The sequence below is a fragment of the Peromyscus leucopus genome, chromosome 8b, assembly GCF_004664715.2.
Source record: "Peromyscus leucopus breed LL Stock chromosome 8b, UCI_PerLeu_2.1, whole genome shotgun sequence".
Lineage (NCBI taxonomy): Eukaryota > Metazoa > Chordata > Mammalia > Rodentia > Cricetidae > Peromyscus > Peromyscus leucopus.
In genome coordinates, this window is record NC_051086.1 from 18,614,091 (window position 1) to 18,627,654 (window position 13,564).

The 13,564-nt window shown below is 44.8% G+C and overlaps 1 protein-coding gene across 5 annotated transcripts in view; it reads left to right on the forward strand.

The window, feature by feature from the left end:
* Positions 1-13,564, forward strand: part of Rnf145 (ring finger protein 145) — a 47,584-nt gene that overhangs the window by 22,397 nt on the left and 11,623 nt on the right. For 4 of the 5 annotated variants that reach the window (XM_028864260.2, XM_028864261.2, XM_037201481.1 and 1 more), the window contains exons 4-6: positions 2,188-2,279; positions 8,578-8,813; positions 12,026-12,201. In XM_028864260.2, coding sequence (XP_028720093.1) covers positions 2,188-2,279; positions 8,578-8,813; positions 12,026-12,201 — 504 coding nt within the window. Of the gene's footprint in view, positions 1-2,187; positions 2,280-8,577; positions 8,814-12,025; positions 12,206-13,564 lie in introns of those variants that run through there. The other variant, XM_028864262.2, reaches the window with a different exon arrangement.

Below are 13,564 nucleotides of genomic sequence, written 5' to 3' on the forward strand. Positions count from 1 at the left end.
GGGGGTTGCTTTGCTAGGCTATAGTCCCCTGCCTGGGGAAGTCCAGGCAGCAGCGCAAAGCAGCGCGTCCCCACACGAGCAGAGAGGACAAACTCATGGACCCTTGCTCGCTTCCTTCCTGAGCCCCAGCCGCCCCTGAAATGCTGCTGCCTCGTCCAGGATGGGTCTTCCCAGTCATCTGTTGGGACAGTCTCCCACAGACATGCCCACAGGCCAGTCTGTTCTAGACAAGTCCTTAACTGAGACTGCCATTTTAGGTGAGTCTAGGCTGTGACAAATTGCCCTTTAAAACTATGGGCAGTTACGTTCATATCCCTACACTCGCCCCTGCCCTCCCCCACTTCCCCAGGCCTTGGTAACTCGTAGTCTGCTTTCTGTCTGTGGGGTCCCCTGTCCCCTGTTGAACTGGACCTGTGTACAGACTGCTGTGGCCACAAGGAGAGAGTTGGGCTTGAGGACCTGGCAGTGCCAGGACTCAGTCGTTTCTCTTTTAGATAGAACGTTGCTTTAGTGTCCTTTCAGAGGTGCTGTGAGTGTTGATGAACTGTGTAAAGTTGTCACCTTGATGGTTAGCCATAGCAGTCAGAACTGTGTGTGTTATTTGCAAAGATCCCATCTGTGCCTGTTTACATCAAAATGGGCGCTCACTCACACTGTAGAATGCTACTTTGTCTTTACCCAGCAGGCACCAGCCCTGCCCTCTCCTCCTTCCCCAGGTGGGAAAGCCAGCATGACAAGTGTCCCTTAGACAGTTGTTGCTGGTTGACAAACGCTGACTAAGAGCTTCTCTCTTGAGACTCTGGTTTGCTTCTGTAAATGTGAGGAGTCATGTTAGAGACAGTCATCAGAAGGCGAGAAGGGTCAGTTGCTTCACGGCCTGCACATTTAGGCGATGCCTTTTTAAATATTCCCTAAACTGTTCCTATTCTTTAAAAAAAAAAACAAAAAACAAGTTTTAGATTTTGAGTTTCTGTCAGCCCTGTACTACGTGGTTATGTAAAGCTCATTCCGAGCTGACTGTGCTGTGCTGAAGGAATTCAACCCGAGTGCCTAACAAGAAGTAATTTCATGGAAAACGTAAATACAGAGTTTGAGTGTGTTCAAAAATATTAAAAACATTGAAAGTATTTTAAAGTACAGTAAATAAGGTATTCAACAGTTGGGAAAACAGGGAAGAATTATTTTCCCACAAACTTTCCTTCTTCGATATAAAAATTCGGCTGGCTCTCTTGACACAGTCCCACTTGGCTTACCAGATGGTTAAGGTGCTCCCCTTTTGTGCTTCCAGCCTATATTTTCCAAGTGTAAACAGTTCTTACATGAGTGAAAAGCTTGTTATTTGTCCCATACTGAAGGATTACATTTGGACAGGTGGGTTTGATACGATGTGGTACTTCTTTAGAAATGTTGGTGCTGGGGCTGGAGAGATGGCTCAACCGTTACGATTGGGCACTCTTGCTGGGGACCCACATTGGGTGTCTCACCCCTACCTTTAACTCCAGCTCCAGAGAGTCTGATGCCATCTTCTGGCCTCCACAGGCACTGCACTCAGTGTCCACAAACCCACACATAGATAAAAAGAAAACCCTTTAAAATGTCGGTATTACATTTTTCTCTTCTTAGATATTTTTCTTGGGTGTTACATTTCTTATCATAGATCCGTTGTAGATTTGAAAGAAAGGCTGTGAAGGATTTTCCTGCTGGGAAGCAGCTTTCTAGCTTTCTAGCTAGCTAGTTTGTTGTTTTCTGTATAACTAATGGAATAGTTGGGGGCAGACCTTGGAGGAATTAAGACAGAGGTGCTGACGGAAGCGAGGCGATGTAGAATTGCCTGGACTGTCTGTCATTAGACGTTTTCTGTTTCTTAGTTTTGAGAGAGGATGTCTCCATTGTTTTTTTTTTTTTTTTTTTTTAAACTGGGTGTCAAAAATTGAGTAAGGTGATGGGAAAAAGAGAACTCCTACAAAATACATCTTCAGGATCCATCTCAGTAGAGTCAGGTTCATTCACCTCTGCAGAGTCTGTTCCCACTGCATGAAAGATGCGATAAAGGGTTCGCCTGTATGTAATTCTTTATCTTTAAGTCTGTCTTGTATGTCGAAAGAGAAGCGGTCACCTGGGTTTTCTGAGAGTTGGGGACTGAACTGCCTCTCCCTCATGCAGTACCTTCTTATTGTTTTTCTTCAGGGACTATGTCAGGAGTGAACTGGAGTCTGCCTATGAAGGACCAATGTATTTAGAACCTCTCTCCCTGAATCGCTTTACCACAGCCTTAATAGGTAAGTATTGTGAAGAATTAAAGGTATAGTTAGGAACTGATTGGTTTTACCATCTTATGAGAAAATATTGATTCATGGTCATTTAAAACAATTTAAAAATTCAAATTTGTTTATTGCTCTCCTGTTTTGTTTGGGGTTTTTGTTTGTTTGTATTGAAGGGGTTTTGCTCACTTGTTTTGGTTTGGTTGTTTGAGACCCAGTCTTGCTGTGTAACCCAGGGGGCTTCAAACCTGTCCCTCCACTTCCCTCAGACTCCTGACCTCTTCCTTCTGCTTCCCTGATTCTGTTTTCATAGGCAAGTGGCGCTACATCCCAATTTGATCTTATCTTTGGCCTCTCAAATTCTCTTCTCCCCTCCCTCCCTCCCTCCCACTCTCCCTCCCTCCCTCCCTCCTTCCCTCCCTTCCACCCTCCCTCCTTCCCTCCCTCCCTTCCTTCCCTCCTCCTCCCTCCCTCCCCTTTCCTTCCCTCCTTCCCTTTCTTTCCTCCTCCATCTCCCTCCTTTATTTCTGACAGCACCTCTGTGGCCCAGGCCAGCTTTGAACTCACCATGTAGCCAAGGATGACCTTGAGGACTGGGGTTTTTATGCAGTGCTGGGGATTGAACCTGGAGATTTATGTTATGAGAGAAACCAAGAAGAATTGTGGTGCACAAAGGAACATGTGGAGTGAATAAAAGGAGCTGGACAAGCAGTTCTTTTTGAAGAAGGGTGGGGCAGAAACCAAACCTGGCTGGCAAGCCTGAGCGCACTGGGGCAGAAAGTTCGGCGTTCGCTTGGGTTTGACTCTAACTCAGGTGCTGACTGTCTTTTCCCCATTGGCTGGGGTCTGACTCACGGTCTTTCGAAATCGGCTGCTTTTAAAAGAGTCAGGCGAAGGGAGTGTAGGAAAGGGCGAGGGGTCAGGATTCAGGGAATGCAGCCAGGCCTTTTCAGTAAACAAGTCCTGTCATGGGGAGAGATGAAAAGGTTAGCGTAATAGGTTGGGCATTCCTGGAATTTAAGGCCTTACTGGGCAGACTACCTTTGTAGAAACAAAAACCCACCCCTCACCTCTCTCTCTCACACACGAGTGAGCACTCTATCAACTAACCTTTCCTTCCTCAGCCTACACGGTCCCTTCCTTCCTCCCACTTCCTTCCTCCTCCCACTTCCTTCCTCCTCTCCCTTCCTCCCTCCCACTTCTCCTCTCCCTCCCTCCCCCCTCCTTCCTTCCTACGTTTATTGTATGTGTGTGCATGCGTGTGTGTTGTGCTCTCCTGCTTTGATGTGTGTGTGTACATCGGAGGACAGCTCGCAGGAGTTGGTTTCTCCTTCCATCGTGTGGGTCTTGGGCCTCCAACACAGGTCATCGAGTTTTTCACATAGATGTTTCCTATTTTTTGAATTGATAATCATATTAAAATTGTTCATCGAGACTTGTGGTTCTTAAAGAGTTTTTAAATATCTGGGGAGATTAATTTTTAAAGAGCTAGTCATTACTTTGAAAGGCTAAAGTGAGTTAGATAATGTCTCAGATTTACTTAGGCTGTTGAAAGTGAGCGTGAGCATCCTATTGTCAGAAATAAGTCCTGCACTTGATTGAAGCAGAATGTTAAAAATAAAGTGCTGGCTTCAAAGCAAATAGATGGAGTCCAAAGTGAGCCACCCGCTCTGCCGTGCCGGAGATCCCAGACAGGAAGTGAGGGAGCCGACTGAAGCCCAGCCTCCCCAAGACAGCGTGAAGGAGAAGGAAAAGGCCTTCAGAGCAGCTGGCTTCTGAGCCAATTGCCCAGACCTTTACACAGAGAAGACTGGGGGGACCCTGAGGAGAGTTGTGTGTCTGGGGACTGATCTCGTCTGGACAAATGAAAGCTGTGTTGTCCAGCACTTGAAATGTCAGTCTTCCCCATCATAATGTGTAGTGTGTGCAGAACACACACTCAAAGTTTTACCTTGTGCAAAGGGTGTAAAATGTCTTTTAATCTCCAATGCATACTGGTAGGACTTGGGGTATATTTGGTTATATAAAGTGTGTAGACAAAATTCAAAACAGTCTTAGTAAATAAGAAACACAGAGCCAAATACAGGGGTAATAGCTGAAGAGATCTGAGAATTAGCGAAGAACCACTGACTACCCTTTAGCTTACCACCAAGCTGTAGTTTCCCACACAGGAGAGCTTCTTCCTGCCTAAACTGCTTTTATTGCTTTCCTGTTCTGCCTTCTCAGTGGCTCTAAGCCCAGCCACATGACGTCATCATCACTGCCTGTCTATACAGACCTTCAGGTCTCTATGGTTGCTACTGGGATTAAAGGCTCCTATCACCACACTTGGCTGCGTCCTTGACCACACAGAGACTCTGCCTGCCATGTGATTGGGTTAAGGGCGTGTGCTACCACCGCCTGACTGTGCTTAAGTCTATGTGACCTCGTTCTGTGACCTCTGATCTCCAGGCAAACTTTATTTATTAACATACAAATAAAATCACATTTCAGCACAATTAAAATATCACCACAAAAGTGTACTGTTACCTGATTTTCCCTCCTTTCCTTTGCTCTTTGAAATGAGACTCCTAGGGAAAAAAGACTCCTTTTGACAAAACTTGTTCTGATGTAACATCCGAGGCCAGCGATGGGTCTGTTGAACTTTTGAGTGTGCAGTGAAAATTCCTTACAGGGTTTCCCCTGCATCTTCTGAATTATGAAGGCAAAGGATGAGTTTGCTGAAGCCCGAGGAAGGGTGTCAAAGACCTGTAAGGATTTTCTCTCGAACTTCAGATCCTCAGTGTCAGAAGTGGCCAGTGGCTCGTCCTTGTCAGGCAGCAGGGGTGCTTGAGGGCCTGGAGGCACACATATTTGTCCCCAAGAGGAAGACCAGTTTGGCTTGTCCAGTCCAAAGGGCACCAAAACACAAAATCATGAGCTCAGCCAAACAGGAGTTGACCCACTTCCGCCCCCCCCCTCGCTGAGTCAAGGAGGAGCCACCGCGGCTCTGCTCTGCCAGTGTAGGTTATCTGTCCTAGCAAAAGAGGGGGGCTCAGCTGTGCTGCCTTCCCTTCCTTCCTACCCTCCCTACCCCTCCTTTTCCCCCTCCTTACCCCACTTTCTCATCTTCTTACGCTTCTCTTCCTCCCTCCTCTTCCTCTTTTTCTGTTTCTTTGTTTGCTTATTTGAAGCAGACTCTACACTGGTCCAGGCTGGCCTGGTTCTATTCTTACTATTGGTAGCTTACCTAAGGTCTGGTTGCCAAGGGAATAAAATGATATCCATGGTATACTAAAGAGTATTTTTCTTCTCACATTGATTTTAAAGTAAATTCCCACTCCTGTTTCAGTAATAGTCAGCGTTTGGGTTGGAGATTTAGCTCTCTGGTAGAACTCCGTTCCCAGCACTACAAAAGGGAACTGACAGATACATACAGAAGCAGCAATGGTGTGCTTTTACATGAAACAAAGCCGTTTAAATGTGACGTGATTTCGTAGAGGTTGCAACCTTCCTGGACTTATTTCTAATTGTGGAGCCCTGAATCCAGAGAGTTTAGAGTACAAGGTGATTTTGCTTTACTCAGCCTTACCCATTGGAGTAGGCATCTCACAGAGCAAACAGCTCTCACCCCTGGAGCTGCAGGGGGTTCCCACTGTGACTTCCCCACAGAAGCAGGATAAATAGTCTCAAAGAGAAAATGCCTTCTGAGTCATGGTCTCTCTCAAAGAAGATAGAGGAAGTGTCTACAATGCTCTGCCTGTGTTGGCCTGGACTTAGGGGAATTTTAGAGCTGGGAGTGAGGGGGAGTTCACATCATGCTGACCAGGGAACTGTAGACATCACAACGCTGAAGGTAAACAGTGAAAAATGTCTCATCCCTGCCACCAGGCACTTCCTCCCGGTCTTTGTTTTTCTGCCCTCATTTTAGTAAAAGAAGTGCACTGTTCCCATCATCAGATAGGCTAATTTTATGATGAGGATGAACTTCCTCCTGCATCTACTCCGGATGCCCAGGCCTCTCTCAGTTCCTGATGACCCCTTCCTTCCCTGCTGAGTGCTCTGCCTTCTGGAAGTCCAGCTTCTCACGTTTGTCTTCTCCTTTCCATCCCTCCCCCCAATCTTCTCGTTCTTGTCTTTGAAGAGAGCTGTACTTTTGTTTAACTTTCTGTTTCATCAGTTTTGTCTCCAGCCTGTTTTGCAATTAATTTTTGTTCTGTGTTCTTCCTATCTGAGACTTGTTTTCATTGACTGGCTCTTTCCTTACCTTTTTTCTGTTTGTTTCTCAGATGCATCATCTATCTTTTTGGAGAAAGGCTTGGTTTATCTAAAGGTTTATCTAAAGGTGTATGTCAAAGTCCCTATTTTTTTTTTATACCAGGCTTCTAGCATACAACTGTAGTCCTTGCGGGGTGGGGGGGGGGGGGAGGATGGGATGGAGGCAGGAGAATCCTGAATTTGAAGCCAGCCTGGGTGACAGTGAAATTGTCTGATTCACTTTGAGGATATAGTGTAAGCAAATATTAGGAAACATGCTCCGTTTAAGCTTGCTTAAGTATATCATAAAAGTGCAAGGTTGTCACAAATGTATATGCATATTTCTGCAAGTACTTTATAATTATGTGATACTGAAAAAAGGCTAAATGCTAATGGTTTGCCAAATACATTCAACATAATGAACCTCACAAATAATAACAATAATTGCAATAATGTACAAGAGTGCTAACAGTGTACGAAGTGGAGAAAGTTGATTGTAAAACAGTTTGTACACTCTGATCATTATATAAAATGTTGTCTAGTCAGGGGCTGGAGAGATGATGGTTTAGTGGTTAAGAGCACTTGCTGCTCTTGCAGAGGACCCGGGTTCAATTCCCAACACCCACATCTTGCTGCTTACTACTATCTTTTGAGTCCAGCTCTAGCTGTAGGGGTTCTGACTCCTTATTCTTGCCCTCTCAGGCACACACATGTATGTTCACATGCAGACATATACAGTACACACATAAATAATAAAGTATAATAAAAATATTTTAAAAACAAAACCCCAAATATTAACATCTGCTCATATACAGAATACATCTGGATGGGTAATGAGTAACGCCAGCAGCTGTCTCACAGTGGGCTTCACATTCCACTAACGTTTGTGGCTGGGGAGCTGCCGGTGAGTGGCGGGAGCAGAAGAGGTTGAAGGCTCTCATCCTGGTTCTCCGCTCTTCTTTCTTTTGTGATTGTGGTGATCTTTAGCCCTCTTTGAGAATGAAGGGTGCACTTTTCAGCTTTTACTCTCAGGATTGAGTCACTTGGGAGGTTCACATGGTTCAGCTAGAGATTAAGAGGCTCAGAAGAGATGGCGTCTTGGCACAGTCCGGTGATGGGCAGGCAGCCATTATCTTGGACTTCGTGTGTAGTGCAGGCTGCTCAGTATTGAATACCTTTGAAAAAGAAACAGTGTAAATAGCAGCGGATGAATTATTGTGATTCTAAAATAGACATTTAAAAATGCTTTCTCTCGAGGGCAGTGGTAATGCATGCCTTTAATCCCAGCACTCGAGAGGCAGAGGCCGGTGGATCTCTGAGTTCAAAGCCAGCCTGGTCTACAGAGTGAGTTCCAGGACAGCCAGGGCTACACAGAAGAACCCTGTCTCAAATAACCAAAAAGGAAAAAAAAAGTCTTTTCTCTGTTGTTCAAGCCATCACAAATGTGACCAAGAATTGTAAAGAGTTATTTTTTTTTCCAAATTAGCTTCAGGGGATAAATATTCCAAGTTCATGGGATGTTCAAATATGTGGTTATATCCAGATGAAATTAAAATCTGATTTAAAATATCATTCAAGAGCCGGGTGGTGATAGTGCACACCTTTAATCCCAGCACTCAGGAGGTAGAGGCGGTAGATTTCTGTGAGTTCAAGGCTAGCCTGAAGGTCAGCTTGGTCTACAGATCAAGTTCCTGACAGCCAAGGCTATGCAGAGAAACCCTGTCTTGAACAACAAAAATATTGTTGAAGAGTCTTTAGACTTCTTCAGAAGCTTCGCTTAATTTTTTTTTTGCGCTCTCTCTCTCTCTCTCTCTCTCTCTCTCTCTCTCTCTCTCTCTCTCTCTCTCTGTGTGTGTGTGTGTGTGTGTGTAATATATGTGGGCACATTGATGTCAAAGGACAATTTGCTTTGGGAGTTCTTTCTTTCTACCATGATGGTCCAGCTAACTTAGGTCATCAAGCTTTGCAACAAGGCTGGCCCTATAGCATCATCATCATCATCATCATCATCGTCATCATGATCATGTTTCTCTGTGGATCCAAATGCTCAGGGTTAAATGCCATCTGTTCCCCATTTCAGGTCAGCTAGTGGTGTGTACCTTATGCTCCTGTGTCATGAAGACGAAGCAGATCTGGCTCTTCTCGGCGCACATGCTTCCTCTGCTGGCACGCCTCTGCCTCGTCCCTCTGGAGACCATCGTCATCATCAACAAATTCGCTATGATTTTTACAGGGTTGGAAGTCCTGTATTTTCTCGGATCTAATCTCTTAGTACCATATAACCTCGCTAAGTCTGCATACAGGGAGTTAGTTCAGGTAAGCCTGCTGGACACATACAGCTTGATATGTTTTTGTGTGAAGATTAGTTCATTGGCATTCAAGCTCTGACCATCGTGACACTTCCTCACAGCTTAGAAGAAGCCCCTCTTCCAGCCCTGTGAGGAGTATCCAGTTTGTCCTAGGAAGTTCTTCTGTGGTGGAGTGGCTCTCTGGGTGCAGAGTGTTGGGGTTCATACCTTGAGGCTGCTCTTGAACACCTAAATGACCTTGGTGTAATCACCTCTCTCCCTTTTCTGTAAAATGGAGCTGATACCATTGAAACACTGTACTCACCTCGTAAAGTAGCTGTGAGATTCAGATGAACTCTGTGCCTTTCCAGTGATTAGCTATTTATTATACCGAAGGCAGAAATAAGGAAAAGCAAGTAGCTGGCGGGCCGCCCTTGACCTTCCTTCTGACTCTAGTCCTACTGTGTCTACAGTTTCTTCCCTTCGTTTCCCTAACCTGGGGTTGCAGTGTGATTGGGTGTCATTTAGAAGTAGTGCCGGAGGCTGGCACACAAAGCCTGCTGCTTATAGTTGTCTTTCTCTTCTTCTTGGCCTTTGCTCTAAGACTGATGATTCCCAGGTTAGACATTTGGAAGAGAATGTTGGATCTAATTAATCAGCTTCGTTGTACATAAACAGTGTTGGTCTGTTTTCTCTTCTACCTCTTGACTGTGTGTGTGTGACTTTGACATTCAGGAAACCCTCAGATGGACCTGATTCCTACCCCTGCTGGAGAGGTGCTGTGTTGTGATCTGCCAGCAGAACTTTGAGTACTATCCCCTAAGCTCTGGACCTTAACTTGATTCTGCCTTCTTTCCTCATACAGTGATTAACCTGGGTGGTCTCCCAGAAGTAGAACTTAAAGAGAGATTTGTACACACTCAGTGTAGAGCTGCCTTATGGGAAAAGGCTGTGTTTGTATTCAGGATGAGAAGGGCGAGTTCAATTCAAGACCTGCATTTTATCTTTGGTTCTTTGTGGTGTGGAGCAATTCTAATTTATAACAGACAGTGGCCATTTTGGAAACGTTTAAGTACATTAAATATTTAATGGCCATAAGACAGCATCTCTTTCTCAAGGTCATGGTCACCTATTGGTTGCTATGTGGTTCACAAGTCACTAGGATGAGATGGGTGAGCATAAATTACAGGTTATAAAATTTATGACTTCAGAATTACATAAGCAAGAAATGGAAAACGTCCAAGTCATCTGTCCTTAAGTGGAAAAGAGGCACCCTACTGTCTACTTTTGATAACTAGTTTGCCTCTAATAGTAATGTTACAGCTAGTTAAACAGTTTACTTAAATCCTTTCTTTCTTTTTTGCTTTTTTGAGACAGGATTTCTTTATATAGCCCTGGCTGACCTGGAACTCACAGAGATCCTCCTGCCTCAGTTCTGGGGACCTGACGCCCTCTTCTGGTCTCCAAGGGCATCTTATGAACAGAACAGGTGGTGCACAACATACATGTAGGCGACACTCATACACATAAAATAAAATAATAATCTGCAACACTCATACACATAAAATAAAATAATAATCTTTTGTTTTGGTTTTTCAAGACAGGATGTCTCTGTGTAGCACTGGCTGTCCTGGATCTCGCTCTGTAGATCTGGCTGGCCTCAAACTCACAGAGATCACCTGCCTCTGCCTCTGCCTCCTGAGTTTAAAGATCAAAGGCTTGCACCACCACTGCTCGGCTTACTTAAATATTTTCTAAATGGGAAAAATAGAGATTAATTTTGACTGAGTTGTAGAAAAAGCATTTGTTATACTGATGAGAAATTTAAATTGAGAAAAATCACAAATGTGAGGCTGGAGCAATGGCTCTGGTTAACAGAGCTTATTGCCCTTGCAGAAGACCTAGGTTCAAATCCAGCACCTATATGGTGGCTCAGGGAATCTGATGCCCTCTTAATGGCCCCTGTGGGCACCTACATGTACATGGCACACATTACTCATGTAAGCTCACACACATACATTTTTGAAAAAAAAAATTGAAAAAAGAATAAGTGCAAATGAGTATATTTTAACATCATACCTCAAGCTTTTTGTATTTCATTGAGATGCCCCGCCTTCACATGGATAGATTCCTCTGGCTGCCGGGTTGAGGATTTGTAGGCTACCTATAGAGTGCTGCTGGCTCACCTGGGTCTGATGCTTGACTTAGGAGCTCTAGAAGCTGGGTTATGTGTGTCATCTCAGATTTAATAATCAATAATTAATAATTCATGTTAGTTAATGAGGTTTATGAGAGATGTTTATAAACTGAGAAACTTTGTGAGTTCTGAGATTAGTAGCTTTTAAAGGTGTACCCTTTGCCTGGCGATAATGCATTTGGCACCCCAAATAAAATGAAAATGGTGCTTGATGGGAGACCCAGAGGAATCATTTTGTCTGTAGGAAAGACATGCTACCAAGTTCTCTGCTGCTCAGTAGTGAGGACAATGGAGATGAAGTTCTCTCTTGCAAGTGTGACAATCATGAGGAAACCCTGAGCTATTCCTTTTTTCATATTTTTACTTCCAGGTGATGGCGGCATATGCCCTTAATCCCAGCACTCAGAAGGCTGAGGCAGGTAGATCTTTGTGAGTTTGAGGCCAGCCTGACCTACAGAATGAGTTCCAATGCAACCAAGACTACACAAAGAAACCCTGTCTCGAAATACCAATAATTTTATTTTATGAATATGAGTGCCTACATGTATCTGTGCACCGCCCGTTTGTGCAGTGCCCTTACAGACCAGAAGAGGGCGTCAGAACCTCAGAACTGGACACAGTTGTGAGCTGTCATGTGGTTCCAGTAATTGAACCTGGGTCTTCTGGAAGAGCAGCTAGTGCTTTTAACCTCAGAACCATCTCTCCAGCCCCCCACCCCCATTTCCTTAATCAATATGGTTTTCATGCTTATTCTGATCATCTTCATTAGACATGAATGTAAAACAGGTATCTTCAAAAGCACCATGGAGGTCACTGTTTTGAATCCGACCTCTCTGAACTACTGGGGCAACATGCCATTGCCAGCCTGTGCACGCATGTCATGTGTGAATAGGAATGTGAAATTGAGTACATGGGAAAATGTGCTTCTTACTGTGTATCTGTCCGCCTTTGACAAAGATGAGTGAGAACAACCCTGGGAGAAAAGAGATGGTTAGTTTTGAAGTCCTTGAGCTCTGAGGCAGCTTTCTCTCTCTCCTCTTTAGGTCGTGGAGGTGTACGGCCTCCTGGCCTTGGGAATGTCCCTGTGGAACCAGCTGGTCGTCCCTGTGCTCTTCATGGTCTTCTGGCTTGTTCTATTTGCTCTTCAGATCTACTCCTACTTCAGCACCCGCGATCAGCCCGCATCCCGAGAGAGGCTGCTCTTCCTTTTCCTGACAAGGTAATTCACCCTCGGAAGAGAGAACTTGGCTCTGGGAAGTCAGGTGTGCCCGTTACTCTTAGCAGTATCACAGGACTAGATTTAATCCAGATAGGCTTTTCAGTGGAGGGGGCCCGATCTGGTAGTACAGGGATATGTGAACTGAAGCGCAGTCCGGGGGTGTTCGGCTGCTCTGGGGACCAGGGTACAGCAAGTGATTTGTGGATATGGTACTAAAATGATGGTCATGTTGAGTCTCTCCTACCTGCCACATGCTAAACACCTTCCTCCCATTTAGTCTTTCCAGCAACCTTGAGAGACAGGGACCTTTGTCACCATTTCCTATTTACAGTGGGGAGACTCCGGGAGAGCATCTCCCTGGTGACATTGTGACAACAGTCACAGCTGCCACTCAAGTCAGAGCTCAGCCCAGCACCTGTGGCTATTCTGTGTACTTGGACCAGATCCTCATGTTCTTCATGGTTTGCTTCAGTGCTGAGAAAATAATTGGTAAAATGGGTATATCCTAACACTTCTCTGTTTAGCCCCAAGTAATTCAAACACTTGTGTTTCAGGGTTTAAGGTTGTTTGTATAGGTGTGGGAGTGTGTGCACACGTGTGTCAGTGTGTACATGCAGAGGAGGGTACTGGCCTCATTATCTGTGTCTGGCCTCATTATTCTCTGCCTTATTACCCTGAGATAGGATCTCTTGCTGAACTTAGAGCTAGGCTAGTAGCTAGCAAGACATAGTGATCATCCTCCTGTTTCTGCCTGCCACCTCTCTTCAGTGCTAGGGCTGCAGGTGCACACAGCCACACAGCTTTTTAGGTGGGTGCTGGGATCTGAACTCAGGTCCTCGTGTGTGCAGCAAGTACTCCTATCCACTGAGCTGACTCTGGCCCTACGTTAGGGTTTCTGTTCTGTTTTGATTCCTGTGTGTCATTTGAGTCTATTGTGAGCTTCTGTTGGGTCTGCATTTGTCATTTTCACTGAGAGTGAATTTGAAATGCTCAGTTCTCTCTATACATACAGGTTCCAGGTTCACTCTCTTATTCATTTATTTGCTTTGTGTGTGTGTGTGTGTGTGTGTGTGTGTGTGTGTGAGAGGAGAGGGGGGGGAGGAGGGGGGGGAGTGTAGGAGAGGTGTGTTCACATGTATGCTTGGGTGTACATAGTAAAAACAAAGTGTTTTAATTATAAGTAGCTTCTGTCCTTCTGAATCTGGGTTACTTCACTCAGGATGATATTTTCTAGTTCCATCCATTTGCCTGCAAATTTCATGATGTCATTGTTTTTCTCTGCTGAATAGTACTCCATTGTGTATATGTACCACATTTTCTTTATCCATTCTTCAGTTGAGGGGCATCTAGGTTGTTTCCAGGT